Source organism: Gadus morhua, chromosome 14 (assembly GCF_902167405.1).
Source record: "Gadus morhua chromosome 14, gadMor3.0, whole genome shotgun sequence".
NCBI classification, from domain to species: Eukaryota; Metazoa; Chordata; class Actinopteri; order Gadiformes; family Gadidae; genus Gadus; species Gadus morhua.
In genome coordinates, this window is record NC_044061.1 from 23,654,733 (window position 1) to 23,679,165 (window position 24,433).

At 46.1% G+C, this 24,433-nt stretch overlaps 1 protein-coding gene across 2 annotated transcripts in view; it reads right to left on the reverse strand.

Annotated features, from left to right (window-relative positions):
- The window catches only part of igdcc4 (immunoglobulin superfamily, DCC subclass, member 4), a 74,129-nt gene extending 55,889 nt beyond the window's left edge, over positions 1-18,240 (reverse strand). The window contains exon 1 of one of the 2 annotated variants that reach the window (XM_030377151.1): positions 17,810-18,240. In XM_030377151.1, the coding sequence (XP_030233011.1) occupies positions 17,810-17,957 (148 nt within the window). In that variant the 5' untranslated portion in view covers positions 17,958-18,240. The remainder of the gene's footprint in view (positions 1-17,809) is intronic. The other variant, XM_030377150.1, reaches the window with a different exon arrangement.
- Between the last annotated feature and the right edge of the window lie 6,193 nt (positions 18,241-24,433).

The window sequence follows — 24,433 nt, forward strand, 5'->3', positions numbered from 1 at the left end:
GACAGACTGGCTGCCATTGTCTCGGGCAACGAGCAAGACCCATTGTAAAGATGTTTAACCTGAAATGGTATTTATATTTTGGCCTAGTGTGAGTGCACCCTTAGATAATAATCGGTTATGAACAAGAACACTTTAGAAGAAACACTTTATTTAAATAAGAAACACTGAACAACACATCACAACACAGTGTTTAAATGTGGTCGATAGGGATTACATGTGGTCCACAGTGTTTAAATGTGGGCGATAGTGTTTACATGTGGTCGATATTGTTTAAATGTGATCGATAGTGTTTACATATGGTCGATAGTGTTTGAATGTTCTTTTCCCTCACTCTCTTACATATGGTCGATAGTGTTTAAATGTTCTTTTCCCTCACTCTCCACCTCATCCCTAACTCTCCACCTCAAGCTGGTGTGTAGTGAGCGTTCTGGCACCGATTGGCTGCCGTGCATCACCCAAGTGGGTGCTACATATTGGTGGTGGTTAGTGAGGTCCCCCCTTCACTGTAGGCGTCTTTGAGTGTTATTAATTATTATTACTCTTCATGTTTAACCTCTGTTTTTCTTCTATTCCTAGTCTGTTTTACATAGTTTTGAATGATGACTATATGCTCTGTAAGGTGACCTTGGGTGTCTTGAAAGGCGCCTCTAAATTAAATGTATTATTATTATTATTACATCTAAAAATACACACACAAGCATCTAAAAATACACACACACGCACACCTAAAAATACACACACACACACACACTCTCTCTCAGCGTTTGAGAGAATGGTGGAGAATCACATCTTCTCCACCATTCCGCCAACTTTGCCTCGCTCTCCTCATGCCTCGCCTGCTCCCTGGCACTCTCCTCTTGGAAGGGGTGTCTGGGGTGGTGGAAGAGGTGCCTGGGGTGGAGGAGCCTGAGGGAGAGGTAGGGGGGCTGGTGGCAGTGGACTCAACGAAGTCCTGAAAGAAAACGAATAAGAGGAATTAGGAATTATATGCCAGAACTGGTTGATATGGCCATATGTTATGTACAATATATAATAGCTATGTACACAATATAGTACTGCCAAAAATTACATTGATTAACCATGTAATATTACTAATATAATATAATATATTAGTATATATAATATTACTTATAGAATGTTACTAATATAATATAATATATTAGTATAAAGCTTATTTTTAACCAGGAGTCACTAGAACATGGAAGATCTGGATATCATACGACATGATATCCAGCCCGGTCTTGCAGCCCGGCCGTCGGACTTTCGCAGGCCGCCCGACCCCGGTTCTCGGCCGGGCTGCAGCCCGTGATCGTGCTCTGCAGCCCGGCCGAGAACCGGGGTCGGGCGGCCCGCGAAAGTCCGACGGCCGGGCTGCAGAGTGGGCCGCCCGACCCCGGTTCTCGGCCGGGCTGCAGAGCACGATCACGGGCTGCAGCCCGGCCGAGAACCGGGGTCGGGCGGCCTGCGAAAGTCCGACGGCCGGGCTGCAGAGCCCGTGATCGGACTTTCGCGATCTTCCGAGAGTCCACGGCCGGGCTTCGAAGACCGCGGCCGGGCTGCAGAGTATAATTAATAAAATAATTACTAGTTCATTACAGAGAAAACACTTACATTTGGGTTTTTCCAATCCTGTCGCATCTTTTCGCCCTCCATCTTGTCTAGGATATTTCTGGATTTTCCGTTTTCTCGCAAGGTATTGTGGGAGCAAGTCAGAACTGAAGCGCTTTGAGGGTGCCCATCGAAAATCTCAATTTTGAGGGGATGTTAGCCCTCCCCCTTACCCCTTAAGCTACATTTAAACAGTATTGGGACATGACTCCACGGCGCGTGAACGCGCAACAGCGAGGGCTAGGGCTGAGATTTTCTATGTCGCAAAGGAATGAGATTCGGCCTAAGACTCAATTGAGGGTGAATTTCTTCACTAAACGGTGCACTTCAGCAGCGCTTTGAGACTCTAACCAAACGTTGCTTTGTGGTGCACCACAAAGATAGATAAATTTAAGATCCTGAGTTAAAGACACCAAACTAAAATGGATGACCAAAGGGATATAATTGCCCTTCTTGTTTAAATCAATAGGTTAACGGCTTTTCAAATCGAAAAGCTTTCAAAGACAATTGTGGTGAAGACCTCTCAAATTCAACTAAAAGGTGCATGACATGTAATCAATATTAATAAATGTAACTATAAATGTATTGTTAAGATGAGAGCTGTTGCACGCACCGATGACTGCCGCTAAATCTTTGTTTTGAAACATTCGTTAAATTCAACCTTTAATAGCTTTTTATTAATTTGGAATATTTTTGCTTATGGTTTTATTTTTTTAAATGCTTTTTTGTGACAAATATAAACTATGTATAAAGATGTGCATGACTGAAAAATTCTGTCTTAACTAATGAATCTGAAACATGCTGCATTTATCCCCAAACATAATTTACAAGCTGAATGCCTGATTAGGCCTGTGCGCACACACACACACACACACACACACACACACACACACACACACACACACACACACACACACACACACACACACACACACACACACACACACACACACACACACACACACACACACACGTTCTCTCTTGTGCTGGATTAATTAAGTTAATGGGTGATGGAGTTTTTTTTTCTTCTTCTTTGATTAAATGGGCTGTGGCCCTGAAGGATAACTCTCTGATGGAGGGCTAGGTAATGCTTTAAATACCACACCACCGAACCAGAACACACAGGTGTTCTGCTCACAACACATACACACACACACAGCGCTATACCAGGAAAAATATATACAGTGACACTCACACATTAGTGACACCACCCACCTACACACAAACACAGAATAAACAAATCAAAGACTCAGCATCACTCTCCCCCTCACCCCCCATCCATGTTCTCTCTCGCGTTCAAACAACGGCGCTCTCATTAAATCATTAAAACATTAGCAGCCATTTCACAGCTCACAGCGAGCGGTTTCGTTTGGCCGTGGTTCATTCGGTGCCCAATGTGGAAACCATTATGCCATGCAGCCCTGAAGGGAAGCCAATAGCACAATCATGGATAAATAGTAACACAAAGAGAGAGAGAGAGAGAGAGAGAGAGAGAGAGCTGGAGGGAGAGCAAGAGGGAACGCATGGCCACCAACCACAGTGCACAATTTAGTTCATGCCCGCAAATGACGAGGCAGCATCAACCCATCGGGGAACATAGAACCGAGGTTAGGATTCAGATTCAACGCCTTACTGTTTTTCTTAAGGGAACTTGACATGACCTTCAACCAGTGTGTAATGAAAAAGGAAATGAGTTATTACGTAAGGTGAGTTATTAAAATGTGCCCACACAGAAGCTTGCTACACACCTACCCTCGACGCAGACACATACGGACTGCTCAAACACTCCACAACATCTTATCCAGCAGGTGATCAGTCCCCCTGGCAGAGAGTGAGACATCCACACACACACACACACACATCCACACACACACACACACACAACCCACACACACACACACACACACCCCACACACACTTTATGAGGACACAGGTCTAAGTGCCCATTTATTGTCTGGGCTGGTGTGTGCATGTGTGCGTGTGTGTGTGTTCGTGAGTGTGTGTGCGCCTTGTCTGTGTGTGTGTGCATGTGTCTGTTTGTACGTGGACAGGTATGTGTTTATGTATGTGTGTGTGTGTGTGTCTGTGTGTGTGTGTGTGTGTGTGTGTGTGTGTGTGTGTGTGTGTGTGTGTGTGTGTGTGTGTGTGTCTGCCTGCATTCGTGCCTGTGTGTGTGCTGTGTGTGTGTGTGTGTGCGTGCATGCCGATGTACGTGGCCTTGTAGGAGGTGGGGGGAAGGGCAGACTGCTGCTGTTAGGCGACAATGAGCACAAGTAATTCCTCCCAGTTGTCATGTGCAGGAAGGAGCCCTGCTGCTCACACAAGGGAAAGGAGTTGGAAGAAAGAATCAACGTGAAGCGCCAGGTGTGAGTTCTTCGTAAAATGCATTAATAAACGTGAGAAAATATCATTACCATATCCTTACTGAATATGTGTTGGTAAATGTGTCTAAATATTGCTAACACATAATCATGGATAATATTTAAATAATATGAATATATGAAATAATTCATATCATTCATATATGATAGGAAAATCAAGGCCAAATAATGTTTAACAAAAATCAGACAAGAAAGATTGCGAGTAGGGAGCAATAGAAAATGGTGGCCGAATAAAACCAGGAACGCCATGGGTGGAGAGCGAAGAGGCCGGGCAAGGCAGAGTCAGGTGTGCCCACTGTTCACGTGAAGACAACAAAAGGTGAGCGAGAAAGCGTGACGGCTGGGGAAGGATTGAGAAGGGCATTACTCTGGGTGCTGTCGAAGCCAGTCCCGTCATGCCCCCTCTGCTAAGAGCTCACTCATTCACGAGAAACAGAGACAGAGACAGACAGAGAGAGAGCAGAGCTATTGTTCTGTTCTACCTCTGTCAAAGGTGGATGTGTTTACGTCCTGATGGGCTGTGCCAACATGTTTGTTGACATGTTCATGTCAAAAGTTGGTTGACAAGGACAAACAGGTGGACTGGGCATAGAGACAGAAAGACCGACAGACAAACAGACAGACAGATAAACATTCAGAGAGATGGACAGGCAGACAGATAGCTGGACGGACAGACATACAGATAAACATTAAGAATGATGGACAGGCAGGTAGACAGACAGACAGACAGACAGACAGACAGACAGACAGACAGACAGACAGACAGACAGACAGACAGACAGAGGGACAGGCAGACAGACAGACAGAGGGACAGGCAGACAGACAGATAAACATTCAGAGGGATGGATAGGCAGATGGACAGACAGATAGAGAGACAGACATACGTTCAACATCAGTTGGATATGCAAGGGGGCGGAGCCAGATTAGGCTGTCACCTTTCTTGTCTCAACAATCCGGCTTTAGATCCATGTCTTTAGACTGGCAGCCGGGCTCAAATCTGGCTGAACGGGGCGTTGCTGGGGGCAGGGATCTGTCTTAATGGGCAAACACAAACTTGGCCAGCAGTAATAAACTGTAAAAAAAAAGAAAAAGTGTCTGTAAAGGATTCAAATAAACACTGTATAGACTGGCCACTGTGTAAATACACTTATTAAAATCCCCTTCTTAAAGCTTGATCCACTCTCGCAAATAACTTTACTTCTGTAGATTATTATGTAGCGATAGCGAAACAAGGGCGGAACGTATGACATCGTAGGACTGCTGGATGTGAAAGCACCAGACTTACAACCAATCAAACAAAACTATTGAGACCTCAGGGTCGATTTAACCACACATGAAAACCCCTGGAGGCAGGGATTCTTCAAACTCACAGCCAATTGAATCACTGCCTCGGGATAACCGAGGTGTAATTATCCAAAGCAAAAAGCAACTCCCCCCCAACTACAGTCTTCTCTGAGCTTGAGGGGTGCAGTCAAGATGGAAGTCCACATTATCTGTCAAATAAACTTGTATTGAATTCTTCAACAAATAATAATTCTTCTTAAGCAAAAGTTCAGTTAGCAGAGCAAGGAAGAACATATGAAAGGCCTATAAAGCAGCTGTTGGAAGTTATCAATGGATGACAGAGAAAATACAATTCGTGGAATGTCACAATTGGTAAATTCCAGTAACAGTGTATTGTTTGCTGTGAGAGCCAGTAATGAGAAAGAGGGCAAGAGAGAGTGAGGGGGAGTGGGAGGGAGAGTGAGGGGGAGTGGGAGAGAGAGTGAGGGGGAGTGGGAGAGAGAGTGAGGGGGAGGGGGAGAGAGAGTGAGGGGGAGTGGGAGAGAGAGTGAGGGGGAGGGGAAGAGAGAGTGAGGGGGAGTGGGAGAGAGAGTGAGGGGGAGTGGGAGAGAGAGTGAGGGAGAGAGTGAGGGAGAGAACGAGAGAAAGAGTGACAGAGAGATTACAACAGTAAAATAGAGGGGAGAGAGAGAGGGGGGGGAATGGGAGTGGGAGAGAAAGTGAGGGAGAGAACGAGAGGGAGAGAACGAGAGAAAAGGTGACAGAAAGTTTAAAACAGTAAAAGGGAGAGAAGAAAAGATAGAGCGCGAGAGAGAGTGAAAGCGAGAGAGCGAGAGAGAGGGAGAGATAGAGGTTACAACCACAAAACAATCATGTGGGGAATAAATCAATGGACTCCGATTCCGAATGCTCTGGTTGGTTTCAGGATTGGGTAGGTGAGAGAGACTTGTCTCTGGTTTCACGGTCCAAACCACAAGTCCCAGAACAAGGACCACAGGGACTACTAACACACTTCCCAGTTGTCTAAACACTCAAACAAACGGGCCCAATTCATCTCAAGTGGAAATGTCTTCTCTTTCCTTATCCGGTTTCATATTTTTATTCGAAGCAAATAAAAGAAAGACGGCGTTAGTTGTGAAGGGGGGCAAGGTATTTCCCGCATATGATTGATATCATGTTGCACCGTATCAGATATCATAAGAACGGGAGGAAGCTTAAACCTAATCTTTCCCCGTGGACTTAAAGTATTCATTAATACAACATGATTCCATAATGACATTACCCTGAAGTAGCTCTAGTGTGTGTTCTTATCTGAAAAAAAACGTTTTTCACAGCTATAGTTCTAGGTTATTTTCTCCGATAGCCAGGGTCACAGTTATTAAAAACATAATCTGAAAGATAATCTATAGGTGAAGCAATGAATAGCTTTGCTTCGATGTCAAATATATCAATGGCAAGGTCATGGCTCAGCTCTAGTGTCAATAAACAGTGATGTTAACATTTGGTAAATGCCCTCATGAAAAACCCAAGAACAAACACACACCGACAAATATATATAGCGCATACTGATTATATAAGCGCATACATTTTTTTTGGTAAAATTACATGATTGTTTTATTTAACCTTTTTTTTAACTAAGAATTAATCACATTCAGATAGATATCTCTTTTACAAGTCAGCCCCGGCCAAGGTATCAGAACAGTTAACATAGGACAGACAAAGTTGATCAATGTATGCGCTTATATTAACTTGTGCACATGCCCATTTTGTTGCTGTGCAGTGGAACCTTTCTCCCAGTCTCTGCAGTGTTATGGGAATTGCGCTCTGTGCCCAGTGGTGCTGAGCATCATGTGTGAACCGGATCGCTCCACATCCAGTGTGTGAGTCACTCAGCAATGTGAACAGCTGCTTAGTCCAGAGTTACCCGTCCCAGCTGTGTGTTCTCTCTTAACGACACGGCCAGGACCCTCACAGACTCTGTCATCACACCACACACACCAACATGCGCCCACAAATACATGTGCGCAGCTGCGCGCACACACATACACACATAAACATGGACACAACATGCATGTATGCACGCACATGCATGTTGTTCGATGTTGTTGTTGTGAATATTTCTTAGACAAGTATGTACACACCCATGCATTTCTGAGTGCATGCACGCCCAAACACACACACACACACACACAAAAGCAAAAACACACACACTCACACGTAAAGGTGCCAAATTCAATTTGCGTGATTCAAGGGCTTTGACAGACTGATATGAAGGAAAATGCACATGGGGGGTGATTTTAAAATAATCTGTAAATACATTTGATTAAACAATAAACTACTGCAACACTTCCTCTAAGGATGGAGGGCTTAAGATAGCTTCCTCGTAAGGTATGATGATGAATCCAACGATGCTGGGATCATGTAGGGTTCATCTGTATCTCATCTAGATCTCCTTCCTTTCTTTAAGAGAAAGGGGCATCCATCTTGGTTTATAATACCGACGGTGTTGTCCCAGTGGGCTGCATTGAAGCTCTCTGACAGGACATCACAAAGATCAAACTCATGTTCACCGCACCCTGCATGAAGTTCAGCTAATAATACATAATTTAAACTGTGACTCTTTGCATATGCAAAATGAATGTCAATAAAACAGTGTCTTCTTCTTCTTCTTCTTCTTCTTCTTCTTCTTCTTCTTCTTCTTCTTCTTCTTCTTCTTCTTCTTCTTCTTCTTCTTCTTCTGTTTAGATTTAGTTACTATGCAACAAATAGCTGGAATAAACTCCCAGAGGATTTAAGACTTGCCCCAACTCTGAGCACCTTTAAAACAAGACTGAAGACTTTTATGTTTGCTTTAGCTTTCTGCTAAATCTTAAATACATTGCACTTTCTAGAAAGCTTTTTTAGCCTTTTAACAAAACCTGCCTGATTCAGTTGAATGAAAGCCCTTCCCTTATAATTTCAGTTCTTATGACCACTGACAAAAAAACAAGTGTTTGATATTGTGGGGTATAAGTTATAGGGGTACTTTAGGTTAAAGGGGTACTATAGGTTCTAGGGATGCTTTAAGTTATTGGGGTGCTTTAGGTTGTTGGGGTGCTTTAGGTTCTTTGGGTGCTATAGTTTCTAGGGGTGCTATAGCTTCTAGGGGTGCTCTAGGTTCTTGAGGTGCTATTGATTTCAGGGGGGGCTATAGGTTATTGGGGGGCTTTAGGTTCTAGGGGGACTTTAGGTTCTTGGGGGGCTAAAGGTTCTAGGGGTGCTCTAGGTTGGCTAGGTCATAAGAACCGAATTACGTGATGCTGTGAAAACGAACACACGCACAGCTATCCTAAATCACTATCATATTTCGCAAGCCGAAATAAGTCCACTTTAACGCGACGCTCGGCAGCGGTGGGGGGGGAGGTAGCGTGCAGCATGGTGGCGGTTCCATGACCGCGTGTAAGGCAGAACGTTCCTCTTTCGGTCGTCCCCCCATCCCCCCTGCCCCTCCCTCCAACGCCCGCTGCTCTGAGGTCCAGAACTGCCCTCCAATCCCAGCTCTGATATCCAGCATGCCGTGAACACGGCCCTCGATCAGCAGGGGGCCTCATCGCGGACACATGAGCTATGCGGGGGCCACCACCGGCGGTCATCAGACCGGAAACCGCCTGGGCCCTGCTCTCCCCCGCTCCCCCACCAAGAGCCGCAGCACACTCTGACGCAGAGATGTTTGTCGTACATTAAACAGCATGTGTACTCGAGTTGTAGGCTGTGAGTTCATATGGAATTTTTTTATATATTTACACGCAATATGGTGTCGTATTAATACATATGGAAGGGATGACACATGCAGAAGCGCACATGCTGTTCGCCGAAGTTCAGTCGACTCCGGAGTCTCTGAAAATGAACTGGTGTCCCTTTGCCTATAGGCCCCATCTGCATTCTATTTACACACTCGGGCTAAAGTTGCTTCACTCTCTGCACCTTGTCCACTCACACACAATCTCTCTCTCTCTCTCTCTCTCTCTCTCTCTCTCTCTCTCTCTCTCTCTCTCTCTCTCTCTCTCTCTCTCTCTCTCTCTCTCTCTCTCTCTCTCTCTCTCTCTCTCTCTCTCTCTCTCTCTCTCTCTCTCTCTCTCTCTCTCTCTCTCTCTCTCTCTCTCTCTCTCTCTCTCTCTCTCTCTCTCTCTCTCGCCTACCCCACCCTCTCATTGCCAGCTCCCATGGAAGTCCTCTCTGGTCATGTGACTCGAAGAGACAGCAGCTCGGAATGGAAGGAATGTGATCGCATGTCAGGTTACCCAATGAGCCGTCACCAGAGAGAGAGAGGGGGCGAGAGGGGGCGAGAGAGAGAGAGAGAGAGAGAGAGAGAGAGAGAGAGAGAGAGAGAGAGAGAGAGAGAGACAAAGAGAACGAGAGAGAGAGAGAGAGAGAGAGAGAGAGAGGGAGAGAGAGAGAGAGAGAGAGAGAGAGAGAGAGAGAGAGAGAGAGAGAGAGGGATAATCTGGTTTCACACACACACATTCACAAAAGTCAAAAACAACAAAATAGGCAAACGTTTATAGCTGTACAGAAGGGAGGAAAAAACAATACGTCATAAAAACAAGTCCCTGATTATTCCATACATCACCTCCTAACTCGGGTTGTTGTAAACCATAAGCCTACACTGTGTGTGGCGGTTACCTAAGAGAGCAGGTTTGTGTAACACAAGACAAACATCACTGCCCCGCGCGGCGTCCGGATCCCTTCCTTTGCACGCTTATCTGTCATCTGTATCGATCGGAGCGCGGTGTTGGCCAGCGTGCACGGTGCGCGCGCGGGGTATAGTGCAACCGTTGCTAAGACCAAGGCCAGCGCGGGGGGGCCTGGATGGGGCTGTGCCGCCGCGCCGACGTGCTCGCCATACGCTGATCAAACAATCAACAAAGGTCCGTGTACAAACCCCCGTCCGTGACCAACGCTCCCCCCCTTCGGTCTTACGCAACGAAGAAACCTCTAGGAATCTAAACGTCCGAACGGGGAGTAGCCTACGGGCTAGGGGCTTGGGCTCACATAACGGTGGAAGCCAGGGGTTTTTACCGACAGCTACCCGGCCCGTTCTGACGACAGCACGGCCCCCTCGGATCTATGGCAACGATGAATGGAATCCGCTTTGTTCAAGTCCTGTTTGGTTCTCTGGAGTTGTCGGTTAATTATATAAGGAGATCTAATGGATGAGTTATAGCAATATACTAGCATTCATAACAACCACAACATAGAGATACACAACGCAGCAGACTCAGAACCCATTGACTGGACAGAGATACACCACACAACACAGCAGATGCACAACTCATTGACTTGACAGAGATAGAGAACGTAGCAGACTCAGAACACATTGACTGGACAGAGATACAGCAGACTCAGAACACATTGACCGGACTGAGATACAGCAGACTCAGAACACATTGACTGGAAAGAGACAGAGAAAGTAGCGGACTCAGAACACATTGACCGCCGGACAGAGATACACAGTTGGAATTCCGCCCAGAGCCTCCTTTAATAATATGCATCCCAATTTAGCCGAGCATCTCTAGGGAGAGATGCACTAACAAATTAGAGCTGACACGCCCCTGCCTGCACAAAACCCTCATGCATGCAGGGAATATTTACAACAGCCCAAATAAAATTACTCTCACATGAGCGCGTACACCCGCGTGTATGTGCATACACGAACACACACCAACACACCTACACACACTCACGGGCGGAAATACATGTCAAACATACAAACAAGCATAGGCATTCAACACACACACACACACACACTGTCTCCGTCACATCAGACACGATTGACAAAAACACACGCAAACACCTACATGCAGAAATATGTCACACGTAGAAACAAGCATAGGCCCTCAAACACACACACAAACGCACACATGCACTGTTTCTGTCACAATCAGAGACATGTAGATTGACAACACAAACTCGCAAACAACAGTTTAGCATTCATGCTTAATGAGTCGGTCTTCCCGACGCTGCTGTCTGAGAGTCTCAAGGGACAACGTTGAACACATTAAAATAGATTGATTCGCACAAATTAATTTGAAACAGGATAAGATGGTAATACACCTGCGCAGAGACAAAGTTCAAACAGCGATAATGACTGTTGTGTACACTGCACACAACAGTGTACATACTTTAAGAAGGGCATAAGCTTACAGATGTAATTGAAGCTAATCCATTCAGGCAGTCTGGCTTTAAAAGGCTGAGGGAATACATTATCGCCTGGATCAAAGATCCAGTCTTCCTGCTGATTTACATGAGGGCCGTCCGTAGAAGCCTGTGCTAATATCAGCCTCCGACATCCACATATTTCAAAACCCTATAGTGTACCCACAGCAATATCTTCCTTTGAATGGGACCATCGACAAGTACACGGCGCTCATCCGATAAAAAGAAGCCGGATATTGGTGAGGCACAGAGATGCCGGGCACTGGAAACACAGCACACACAGACGACAAAAGAATCTCCTGTAAACATTCAATATTCAGCAGTGTGGCGCAGAGGCCAAGCATTCATCACTGCCATGAAAGCAAGGCACTCTGCCCCCCGCCAACAGATGCCCTGGTAATGTGCCTATTTATGGTCAAATCCAGTTCTAGCATGCCTATACCGGTACAATCGTGGATGTCAGCGGTCAAGGCTGGGGAATACAGAACAACCTGTAGGAGAGCTATCTATAATGTGCATATTGTATTGTACACTTGAGGTATTATTCGTAACTCAAGAGAGGTATGGGGTTTTATGGATTTGTTCACAGCAAACCGGATCTCGGAGTCTGGAGCAGCATTTGTTATAGGGTTGAAGATTTAAAAATCACCCCACAGAACACAACGGTCTTATCTGGGGAAGATGTCGAGCTGCAATGGCAGCCGGTCGGGTGGCTGGTAATCCTGATAGGAATCCTTACCTTCCGCGGCTGACTTTATGTCTGAATATGAATGTGAGGCGATGCCTTCCAGCGCCTCCCCAAAGCTCTAAATTAAGAACATTAGCGGAAGTGCATTTTAGAATTAATGAAGCTAAAATAATAGAAAAAAGGGGCAAATACTTTCTGGAGACTATTTTTACATTTAATTCAGCCCAGGGCCAAATTCCCACTACGATAAAGTCATAGTGTTTAAGAGATATCACAGATAACAAATGTTAAATATGAAAAATAGATATGCAAGTGTATCAGCATTGATGACTGTATAATGCATTAGCCTATGGATATTAGCATGCAAGTGTATTAGCCAACTATCTTTGACTGGCAGTGGTTATATAGTTAGTCCGATAGTTTATCTACTCTGCATTTATACAGAATAGTATTCAGAGCTTCCTTTTAGCTACTCTGCTTTGACAAACATGTCATTCCTTTTGCAACCTCATGATAGAATAAAATCAGCTGTTGGGTGTACACCTAAATAATTGCACAATCTGTTTCAATCCATGAACAGACGCCGATTTTTAAAACTAAACTGAACTATATTAGTCTAAAAGCTGTTTACCACGGATCTGAGGTTACACAAGGTCACTGCCTTAGCTGTGGGATCCCGGCTCATTTTCTACCCAGCTAAATGGCAATATCGGTTTTCGAATGACAAACAGCTCGTATGTCCTTGAACTGATCTCAGAGTTGCTGGTGGAATGTCACTGGGATTTAGCTTGAACCATAACTCCTGGATGTCAGTGGAAGAATAATCCATCAATTCAACACTGCCGCAACACACTCAGAGCCCTGCCCGTCAAAAAGGTCACTCACACGTGCTTTGCTAGAGGTCTTTAAAGCTGGAAAGAACCTTGTGAACCATGACACCGCGATTCTAGGAATGTCCATTGCTCAGATGTAAATGCATGATGTGTGACCACCAGCCATGGCAACACGCCGTACAAACTACAGTACCCACAGTCAATTTACCTGTGATTGACTGCACTTGTCGCACCAGATTCACTCCGTCAGCACTGACACCTTTGAACATACATTTGTGCCGTGCTAGATATTAGTGAGTCTTTGAAGTCATTCAGAGTGTATTTGACGGATGTAATTTGATCCTTTTCGATTAGTATAGCCACAGCGGGGGTACCTTATGCCTTTGGAAGGTTTTCAGAATACATCAGGCTTTAACTGTCTCCAAAGAATGTATGTATTTTAGGGAAAAGATAAGACTTGATTTGATCTTAAACAATTTTAGCTTTTTGGGCATGCAACAAGTAATAATCATATTAATTACAATGCCAAGTTTTATTTAGACCTCTATGAGGTGTCACAAACGTGGTCTATCACATAACCACCCACTATGGAGACTTGTTGTGTCAGTAATAGCAGCGCTGTGCGAGTCGAATGTCGAAGCCTTATCTAAACCACGATCATCGAATACGGGGTTAACGGGTTAACACACGGGTAGAATTCACCGAAATAAATCGATTTCACGTGGTGCAATGAGACAAATCGACTGTATTAAATGGCCATTGCCTGGAGGGATAAATTATGAATAGCATCTGCATGGGCCACAGTGCATGCCATACTTCCACGATGAGTCACAAGCTTGTTGGACACAGGGTATCTGTGAATCCATTCCACACGCCTGCTCCTCTATATAGACCCTGGCCTTCTCCACATCTTCCCAGTGAACCCATTCATGTAGTCTGCTCTACCACCTCGTGTCACGTGACCAGACGGAACGACTGTTTGGCGAGCCAATCCCATCGCTGGATGGGAAAGTGATTACAGGAGATTGGGTTTGAGTTGCGTGTTGTTTCGTTTTATCTTCAGAAAGAAATGGGGACCACACACAAAAAGACGCTCACACACACAAACTAAGACACACAAGCGCACCCACACAGTCATACACACACAAACTCGCTCACACACACAAACAGACAGACAGATGCTCACACACACACACACACAAACAAACAAACACACACACAAGTACACAAAAAACACGCTTACGCACACACAAACACCCTCACACACTCAAAAACACGCTCACACACACGCTCAAATAAGCTCTCACAGCGTCGATCCCTCATAACCGTTCAGCCCAGTTGACATATTTTTATGTGTTCTTTGAAAAGAAAAACAAAGGTCTTTGTTGGTGGATGGGGTGAAGGGCTGCTCCCCTGCCCTCCAACTCTCTCACCACCCGTCCCCTGGTTGATTCACAACCCCCCCCCCCAATCCTGACCGGACCCCCCCCCCGCCTCCCCCTTCTCTCAGCGGCGAGTTCCCACCATTACGCCACAATTTCAAGCACGGCCCCGCCGGTCTGACCCTGACATACAGTAGAACACACACACACACACACACACACGTCCAAGTTCCCTCACAAGCACACACACACACACACACACACACACACACACACACACACACACACACACACACACACACACACACACACACACACACACACACACACACACACACACACACACACATATTCATGTTCCCTCACAAGGACACACAGACACACACAGACACAGACATGTTCATGTTCCCTCACAAGTACACACACACACACACACACACACACACATACACATCCATGTACACACACAAGCCCACCCACACAAACACAAATTAATGTACACACGCAAGGACACATAAACGTCAAACGTACACAAAAATATCCTTGGATTTTGTTTAGCAACGCCAATGATGACAAATGTGGCCACATAAGTTGTTGACAGCACTGATCACAGCCCTGATAATGTGTGGTAACCACATAGTCTTTCATTAAAGCTCATGATTTTTTATCAAAGTTTACCAATAATTCATGGTCAGTCCAGCTAATATCATTTGCATTAACATTCCATGTTGAATATTCATATTTATATGATCATTTGCAGACATAACATCCACCTATGTTTGAGTCAACAAGTGTCTACTAACTGAGCACCATTTACCTCTTTGGAGCAATCGTTACAAACATAGCGTTTTTTGATCGGTGAGTCGATCACTGTTATATGACATGGCTCTTTTATTTTCTGTTGACCAATATATTTTGACCAATATATTGTTATATTCCAGTCCCTTTCCACAATTCAAAACCATGTTAAAATAGACAATTATAAATGATCAATGAATCCTTGAGTAGTAACAACAAACACGCTTATGGTTACTGGAAGATTCTTGGGGGAAAAGGGGGTCTGGTAAATGAAGGTGTAGACCCTGGAAGGTTATTACAGCTGACCGAGAGAGAGAGAGAGAGAGAGAGAGAGAGAGAGAGAGAGAGAGAGAGAGAGAGAGAGAGAGAGAGGGAGAGAGAGAGAGAGAGAGAGACAGAGAGAGAGAAAGAGAGAGAGAGAGAGAGAGAGAGAGAGAGAGAGAGAGAGAGAGAGAGAGAGAGGCAGGAGAGAGAGAGAGAGAGAGAGAGAGAGAGAGAGAGAGAGAGAGAGAGAGAGAGAGAGAGAGAGAGAGAGAGAGAGAGAGAGAGAGAGAGAGAGAGGGAAAGAGACAGAGAGACCGAGACCGAGACAGAGACAGAAACAGAGACACAGACGCAGACGCAGACACAGACAGAAACAGAGACAGAGACAGAGAAGAAGGGGGAGGCTAATTATATCTCTGACTGAGAAGTAAATTGACCGATAAAGTACCATCTCCCTGATAAGAAAAATAAAATACATAAAACCAAAGCACTCTGGGATGAAATCCGTGCATAAGAAAACTAGGCAGTGTTTCACAAGAGAGACAGCATGTAGAATGTTTCAGAGAATCAACTGATTAACCTCTTGTTCCAACATGGGGGTAAACAACCAGCCTTTACCATCAACACTGATAACAGGACCCAACTGCTGTTGCTTAGAGAGCCTAGTTGATATTTATTATATTTTCAGCCAACTGTAAATATAAAGAAAAAATACAAAGTGGTATTATGGGTGTGGACTAAGCAGATGGTGTTTATTGCTTGTGTCGGTCAGTCAACTAAAATAAGAGAATGCAATCATTTAGAGAGGATAAAAAGATACAAGATGGTTCTGGAATAGAGTTTAATGTACTATTGTTGTATATATGCATATTATATCCATTCAGTTATACAGAGGTTCCTGGTGGTTATGTGTTGTATTCAAGCGACCGATATTACTTAAAATATAAATTGATGTTCAAAATAAAGTTAAAATATCGAAGTAAAGCGAGTATTTTTTAAGTGGAAGCTTAAGGACAACATTGTGTACTAGATGTCAAGACAACGTTATGTTTCATGTTTTAATGATCAAACTATTCAGACCACACACACGCGCACACACATACACACACACACACACACACACACACACAGACACAGACACACACACACACACACACACACACACACACACACACACACACACACACAAACCTGTTCAAGCCTGATCAATCCTTAACACGCAATATTTCAATAACGCTTTTTGAGCTCCCTGAGGAGAATATAATGGAGAGCAGACACAGTCATGGCTAGGGTTATGTGTACAGTGCATTACAATCACACCTCTTAACATCTCACTCAGACACTTAATGAATCACACACAACACACCAGCCACCCTAATAGTAGCCTACACGCCCCCCCTGGGTGACTTTGAGGTAGAGTAATTACTTATGCAGGTGATTAAGTAACAGGCCTAATGAGTTGTATAGAAGCAGTCACATAACGTGTTCCCTCTGACGGGCGACATGAGGGCCATGGGTTGCTTTGCTAAAGTGATCCTTCTCGTAGACCTACTTCTAAACGGGTCTTTGTCATGCAAATAGGCCTACAGCGGTAGCTCGCCTGCTAAACCGTAATATACCGTTGGTATATACCAGTGAGTAACATGTAGTCACTCTCCGCCACTGCCCAGATCGCTGACCTCAATACACACAAGTCCACAAGTTGCACCAATAGACCTACTGTGCACATTTAAAAAAAGAATGACAAGACAGCCACGAAGTTTCCAGCCCCGTTTTTAGCAACCCCACGATCTGAAGGCAGTGTCCCCAGCTGATTAGGTTATAAAGGGGGTATAATCGCATAATTGCTGCCTGCCAAAAAGTGGAGTGCGCCCAATGTGGCTTTCCAACGAACGGGGCTCGACGTAGCACTGGCTTAGCACGTTTTCGCACATCACAAAGCACCAGTACCCCTCGTTGTAATCATTGCGATCAGCACACTTGATCTCACATTGCGCTGGTGCTTCAAAGAGCAGGGCCGCCCAGCGGCAGAATGATGCGCTGCAGAGGACAGCGCGGACGCGGAGACGTGCTGCAACTTAGTAGGGGCTAATGCCTTATGATTAGAGAAACACGGATCATTCACAAAGTGTGCAGGCTTCGATCCGCGAGCAGCAATACAAAACACGCAAACCCAGTAGCCCACTTCATCCAGCCCATAGAGGTGTTCGGCATACGACTGACTGAGTCGGTCCCCCCCTTCATCCCGTGTGCATGTTCGGGGGAAACCGCACTTGGGGTAGATCAGACAGCCCGCACAGACGCACATGCATGCACTCAATGTAGGCATCAAGCAAGACGTTAACCCCCCCTAAGTAAAAGCTTCAGTTTTGTTACCTTGCTTGGATGGACCGTACAACGCCAGCGAAAGTAGACACAACACCAGGAGATTGTTCACCGCCATGTAAAGCCTTTGATATCCACCAGAGGGGTAACAGCAGCGTGTGTGTGTACAATCAGCTCCGCCGTTATAGCGAGCATGCATGTGCGGAAAACGAGCGATCGTCTCCAGTGGTGCGCAGAGGAGGAATATGTGTTAACCGAGCGGTGTTTGGATACTCATCCTGGAGTGTGCAGAGCGAGCAGGTATCCCGTTAATCGGCGGCGAGCCGTCGTGTCTCTCGGCGCTTCATCGCCATGTTGTGAGTGAAAGTGTGCGTGTTGGCCGCTGCTGCTGCTCCACACACACAGACACGCACGCGCGCACACATAGGCGTGCGTACCACACACACAGAAACGCTCGCCTTTGTGTGCGCGCGCGCACACACACACACACACACACACACACACACACACACACACACTCAAGCACGCGTGCGCGCGCCTACACGTTCTCACGCACGTGGTGTGCGCACGGATATGTGTTTGTACGGATCTGTACATGCACATACGCACACACACACGCATACACACACACGAAATCCTCGCCAGACAACCCACCGGTCGGTGTTGTGATTGCGATGGAAACGCAAAGAGAAGCTCTCGGTGATTGTATGGCGCGCTTATCTGCGTATCGAGCACCGAGGGTAAAGTTAGTTTCACATTCCTTATTAATATGATGTTCGACTGACTTCCAATGCTTCGAACTAAAGTCCCTGATCTGCGCTACTGCCAAACAAAAACAACTATTAAAATGACTGCTTGAGCATCCGCGGGTATTTGCTTGAGAAACGTCTCCATCTCCCTCCAATAGGCTACACATTTGCAACTTCTCTATAGGCATGTTTCTAAATAGGCTGTTTTGACTGGATTACGGTGCACTGACGGCTCTGCTGTAGGGGGTGCAGCACGGAGGATGGTTCAACAGAGAGACGGACCACAGAACAGAACCACGTGAGGGCACATGTAACACGTTACTACTGAAAATGGATCATTCCACTCCGATGGCTTGTTTCCACCGACGTGTTTCATCCCATCACATCCACACCGCCTTGTGACTGAGGTCTTCGGGATACACAGGGAGTCCAGGGCGGGGGGGGGGGACGCACATGGTCTTTCTTTAAACAAGAGCATGGAGGAAGGCCAGAAACGAGGTGGGAGTATGTGTGAGTGTGTGTGTGTGTGTGTGTGTGTGTGTGTGTGTGTGTGGGGGGGGGGGGGGGGGGGGGGGGGGGGGGGGGGGGGGAGTGAGGGAGGCGGGCAGCGGGTATTTCTCGCGGGGACGATGGAGGCTCCAGTCCGGGGGTGAACCGGAGCTGGCCTCGTGCGCCATGTGCTGTTGAAGGACCCGCTCACTCTCGTATGCAAACACCTAGCAGCGCGAGCCAGCTGGAGCCAGCCCTGCAAACAAAAGGCTGGCCTCCCTTGCGCTGTTGCTCAGCTAACGCAACGCCGCCTCACGGCTTCAGCTTGGCCGCGGCGCGCTCTGCTCGTCTCCGAGACGCGGAGGAGAGGAGAGGCACTTACCGGTGACTCAATTGATAGCCTATCCATTTAAAAGCACACCGAGTGCGCCTTAATGTCCCTCCCCCGACAAAAATAAAGACAAATAAAAACAAGGAATTTAATTGTGTAACATAGGCTATGACGACATTGATGCTTCCTTCGTTGTTACCGCGTGGATACGCGAATAACAATAACAATCAAATACATGTATTTCAAATGTCAACTGATAAATGTACAATAATGGCTCCTTCAAACGAATAGGAAAAAGGCCACAGCACACTACATAGGATGATGGATTCATTTACCTTCAAACATAGAAAGTAAATTCTTCCCCTTCGTGTGACATCACATCTAACAAGTTATCTGTTTAGAAAATATTAATTTAACGGGTAATACCAGATTGATTTGAACTGATGAAATGTAATAGGATGAATCCATTTCCCAGGTGCATCATAAAAAGCAAGTGCCGGTGCCTTTCTGATTACGTTCGCTCCGGTCTCTGTGATTGTGGTCAAGCTGTAATTTCCCTGTTTCTCCTCCCAGCTGCCAACACGTAATGAAAACAAACTACCAGCTGTTCCGCAATCCCATCACAGCGTGCTACAATATAAACGCCTTTGCACAGGAGAGATTCCCTTAATTCTGCCACCTCTATTGAGCACATGCTCATATCAGACCCACTCGTTCGGCTCTAGACCTGTGTATATTTCAGTCTATTGTTCCCAGGTGGTCCTTTGTCTCTCCGTTTAGGATTTGACAGAATGTATACAACATGCGCAAATGAGTGCTCACAGATTTGCCAGCTGAAACGATACATAATCCGACACTCATTCTGTGGGTGAACCTGGTCGTTCACCTGAGGCCCCGACAAGCCTGGGACAGTGTTTGATATCCTGCCTGAATGATGTTCCTGGTTGGGGGGGGGGGGGGGGGGGGGGCTCACCAATGGAGGACCCCCCTCTGTCAGGTTGAGAGTCTGTCTCGCAGCTGCGGCAGCAGAACGCCACACATTAAGCGCTCCGTTGTTGCTGTGATTGGACGACAGGCTCTCGTGACTACATTCAAAACCCCTTCTCTTCAGGTTAACCCAACATGTGTTCCAGATATCACAGGAGTCTCGTCCCTCCGAGGAATGCCTTCTCTCACAGTTCATACGAGTTCAGGCCCCAGAGACAGCTGTCGGGCAAAGAAAGGGCCAATTGGAGAGAAATGATACCCCCGGTGAATGTACGGCCCCACTGAGGCCCATTATGCTGGTCAACGTGTCTTGTTCGAGTCAAGGGAAGGAGTTTTACTTGTTTATCTTGGCAGCGATGACCACATTTTTGTTGTTGTGTTTGTGTCCTTAACAAACGAGATGAGGACTGTGGGTTATTATTAGATTTAACTGGCGGCAGCGCGGCTCTGTAGGAAATGAGGGAAAACAAGTTGATAGTGGGTGTATAAGAGGGCAAGGCGGCGAACCTCTGCTAAGATACCCCGTGACGACAAGGTTATAATGAGGAGGGGGGGGGGTTCAGGAATAATTAAAAGAGAGGTTAAGCGCAAGAGGCTTCCACAAAAGAAACTTTATCAAAATTAGATTCCAATTGCTCAAGATTGATTAAAGTGTGGCACAAAGGCTTTGTCTCGTTATGTTCATAGTCCAAATGGCAAAGCGTTAGGTGAAGCACCTAGGAAAAGTCATCCATTTCTGTTGCCCCCTTTCCATCTTCGATGGAAATAGGCCAGGATTGTCTCCAGCTTACATGACGTCGTGGCTTCTGTTGCGCTGATGACCACAGAGGCTGTTTTTGGTTCTCCGAGCGATCCGACTGAGAACCCCAACCAGCTCCCTGCTGCAAAGGTGAGAGCAGAGCAGCTAAGGAGGGCTTCCCAAGGGGGGAAAGGTCTCCTACAGATGGCCTTGTTTGCGAAAAAAACATCCAAACAAATAAAAAAAGGTTGTATAATGAATCTTGAACATGGATTTAGATCAAGACTTTGATACAGGTCTAGTTTATATGCGTAGACGTCATACTTTCTTGTATCTTCATCGACTCGGATGAAACCATATTACTCTGAGTCAAACCCAGCTGTTGAAAAGTCTACCTCAACCCCCCCCCCCCCCCCCCCCCCCCCCCTTCCGCCTCCAGACCCAGTTTAATCAGCTAATGTGGTGGTTGAGCGGGCTAAAGGTTTAGCCGACTAGCGCTGCGCCGAGCAGTCCATGGTTCATGTTTGCATATGCAAATGAGGGGCGGTGTGCAACCGCGGCGTCACAATGTTGTCCCTCCTCCTTCCACTGGGGGGGGGGGGGGTGCCCCCCTCGGCATGCTTACGGTGGAGGAGGGGGTCTCCATAGAAACCCAGACAACGGTGGCGCATGGGACTGAGGGAGAGGGAGGGAGGGAGAGGGAGGGGGAAGGAGGGAGGCGGCTGGGGGGGGGGGGGGGGGGACAACGCTGGCTGGCATCGGGCCGAGTCTGGAGCACCCGTGGGTACGTGGAGTGTCTTACAACGCAAGCAGATTCTTTACTCATTTAGATTGCATTTACTGTCGTGGCCGGAGAATCAGATCGAATGGGGAGAAATTGGGGGGGGGGGGGGGGATTTGACGAATGACCGGGCGACTCCATCTCACAATAGCACTTTAGCAGGATTCGCGAGAACATGAACTCACTACGACCTGAACAGTCCCGAGCCTGTCGGACTCTGAATTGTAATCGAGGAAACATAACTTGCTGAATCGGGGTGACCACAATAACCCGACCAATTAGAATGACTTGGATTTGAAATGACGGAAAGCTTCTTCTCGCAGAGCCATCAGAGCAGTGTGGAGCGAAAAACACTGACCCTGCGAAGCTTGTGTGCTGTTACACGGAAACACGGGGAGAGTGATGCACAAGGTGTTTTCTTTTAAGGACAATGGCGGGAAGCGCTGTGAAGAAGTCTGCGTCTAGACTTGAACTACTGAATATTGATAGGGAGGGAGGGAGAGAGATTGGGCAGAAAGCGATCGGGGGAGAGGAAGTGGTGTAGGAGATAGGAACAGAACAGTGTGGTAGGAGATAGTGTAGGAGGCAAAGCAGAACAAGGTGGTGTGAGATAATGAAGGAGATAGTGGAGGAGATAAGGCAGGTTAGGGTGGTAGGAGATAGTGAAGGAGGCAAAGCAGAACAAGGTGGTGTGAGATAATGAAGGAGATAGTGGAGGAGATAAGGCAGGTAAGGGTGGTAGGAGATAGTGAAGGAGATAAGGCTGATCAGGGTGATAGGAGATGATGAAGGATGTAAGGCAGAACAGAGTGGTAGGAGATAGTGTGGGAGGTAAAGCAGAAGAAGGTGGTGTGAGATAATGAAGGAGATAGTGAAGGAGATAAGGCAGGTTAGGGTGGTAGGAGATAGTGAACAATATAAGGCTGATCAGGGTGATAGGAGATAGTGTAGGAGGTAGTGTAGGGGATGAGGAGAACAGGCGGGTAGGAGATAGTGTTAGAGATAAGGCTGATTACGGGGGTAGGAGATATTGTTGGAGCTAAGGTCTCAAATCTTCCCAACCTTTGCCATATCGCTTGGGCTGAGCTTCTGATGGTGGCTAGTACATCCATACTCCTAATATTTGACCTAACATTTGGGTATAATCTTGTGTCTTAAGAGTGACTGCTGACCTCCGGTGATCTCCTGTCCGTTCTCACCGGAGGGGTTTGAAAGCCTGTGATGAGCTCATGGAGACCACATATTCCCATCACCCCTGCAAAGTGGAGACACAATACAGATGGGAGATAGTACTGTGTCTGGTTGTTCTGTGTAGCCCATTCAATAGCTCACAGCCACACATGGAGCCTGCGAGCAGGGCTGCACGTTGTGCTGGGCTTCCTACCCCTGTGTGAACCATTCCGCGCTGTGTGATGGACGGGGTACAAAGAGGAAGCTCCATCGAATCATCCATTTCATTATCCTGTCAATAGCTCCACCCAGGGAGCTGGGCCGATGGTTTCATCACACATCTCCATTTGAGAGTATTTTTAAATGACATCTGGCTCACAGAAATCCCCCCACCCACACACTCCAGTCTCTCCTCTTCCTCTCCTCTCTTCTCCTCTCTCCTCCACTCCTCTTCTCTCTTCTCCTCCTCTTTTCCTCTTTCCTCTCACCTTTCATCTCCTCTCCTACACTCTTCCTCACTCATCCTCTCTTATCCTCTCCTCCTCTCTTATCCTCTCCTCTTCGCTCTTCTTCTCTTCTCTTCCTCTCTCCTCCTTTCTTCTTCTCCTCCTCCTCGCTCTCATCCTCCCCTCCTCTCCTCTCTCTTCATCGCTCCTCTCCAGACAGAGGCAATAATTTAATCACTCATTCCTGGATGTAAGCAGTAAATCACCTCTATTTCTGGAAACTAAATGTTGGCGATAAAGAAGAGGTGCAGTAAGAGCAGTCATCCAAAGTTAGATATAATACAGCATGTGAGAGAAACAAGATATTTAACTGCTGTCAAATCAAAGCTTATCTTCGGAACGCTTTGAATAACCTTTCGATCCACACAATCATCTTCACGTTTTATTAATAACACTGTGGCAACATTTTCATGAACACCATTGCTTTGTGTGGTGAGTGTGGTGGAAGCAGTGGGGTTCTCAAGCAGTAAATAAGCCTCAGAGTTATAAGCTATCAAACAACAATTAAAATCTAATTGACGCCACACACTGCCAAAATGAATCAGAGATGTATTATTGAACTTCAAACAATCGGCCATGTGCTCATTTGATTGCAATGAATCAGTGAGGCATTATTGAACTATAATAGACAAACTTGTTCATTTGATTTCAATGATTTAGACATGCATTATTTGAATTCAAATAATAGACCAACGTGCTCATTTGATATCAATGAATCAGACATGTATCATTTGAATTCAAATAATAGACTAATGTACTCATTTGATTTAAAAGAAAAAATTGACTGACACATGAATTGTAAGTCAATTTCATGATAATTTTATACGGCATATACTTATGGAACATTGTGCATTCCATATGGAGATTCAGTTAACGCTATTGAACATAATAATTATTGCACTCATATTTTGCCCAGTCATATT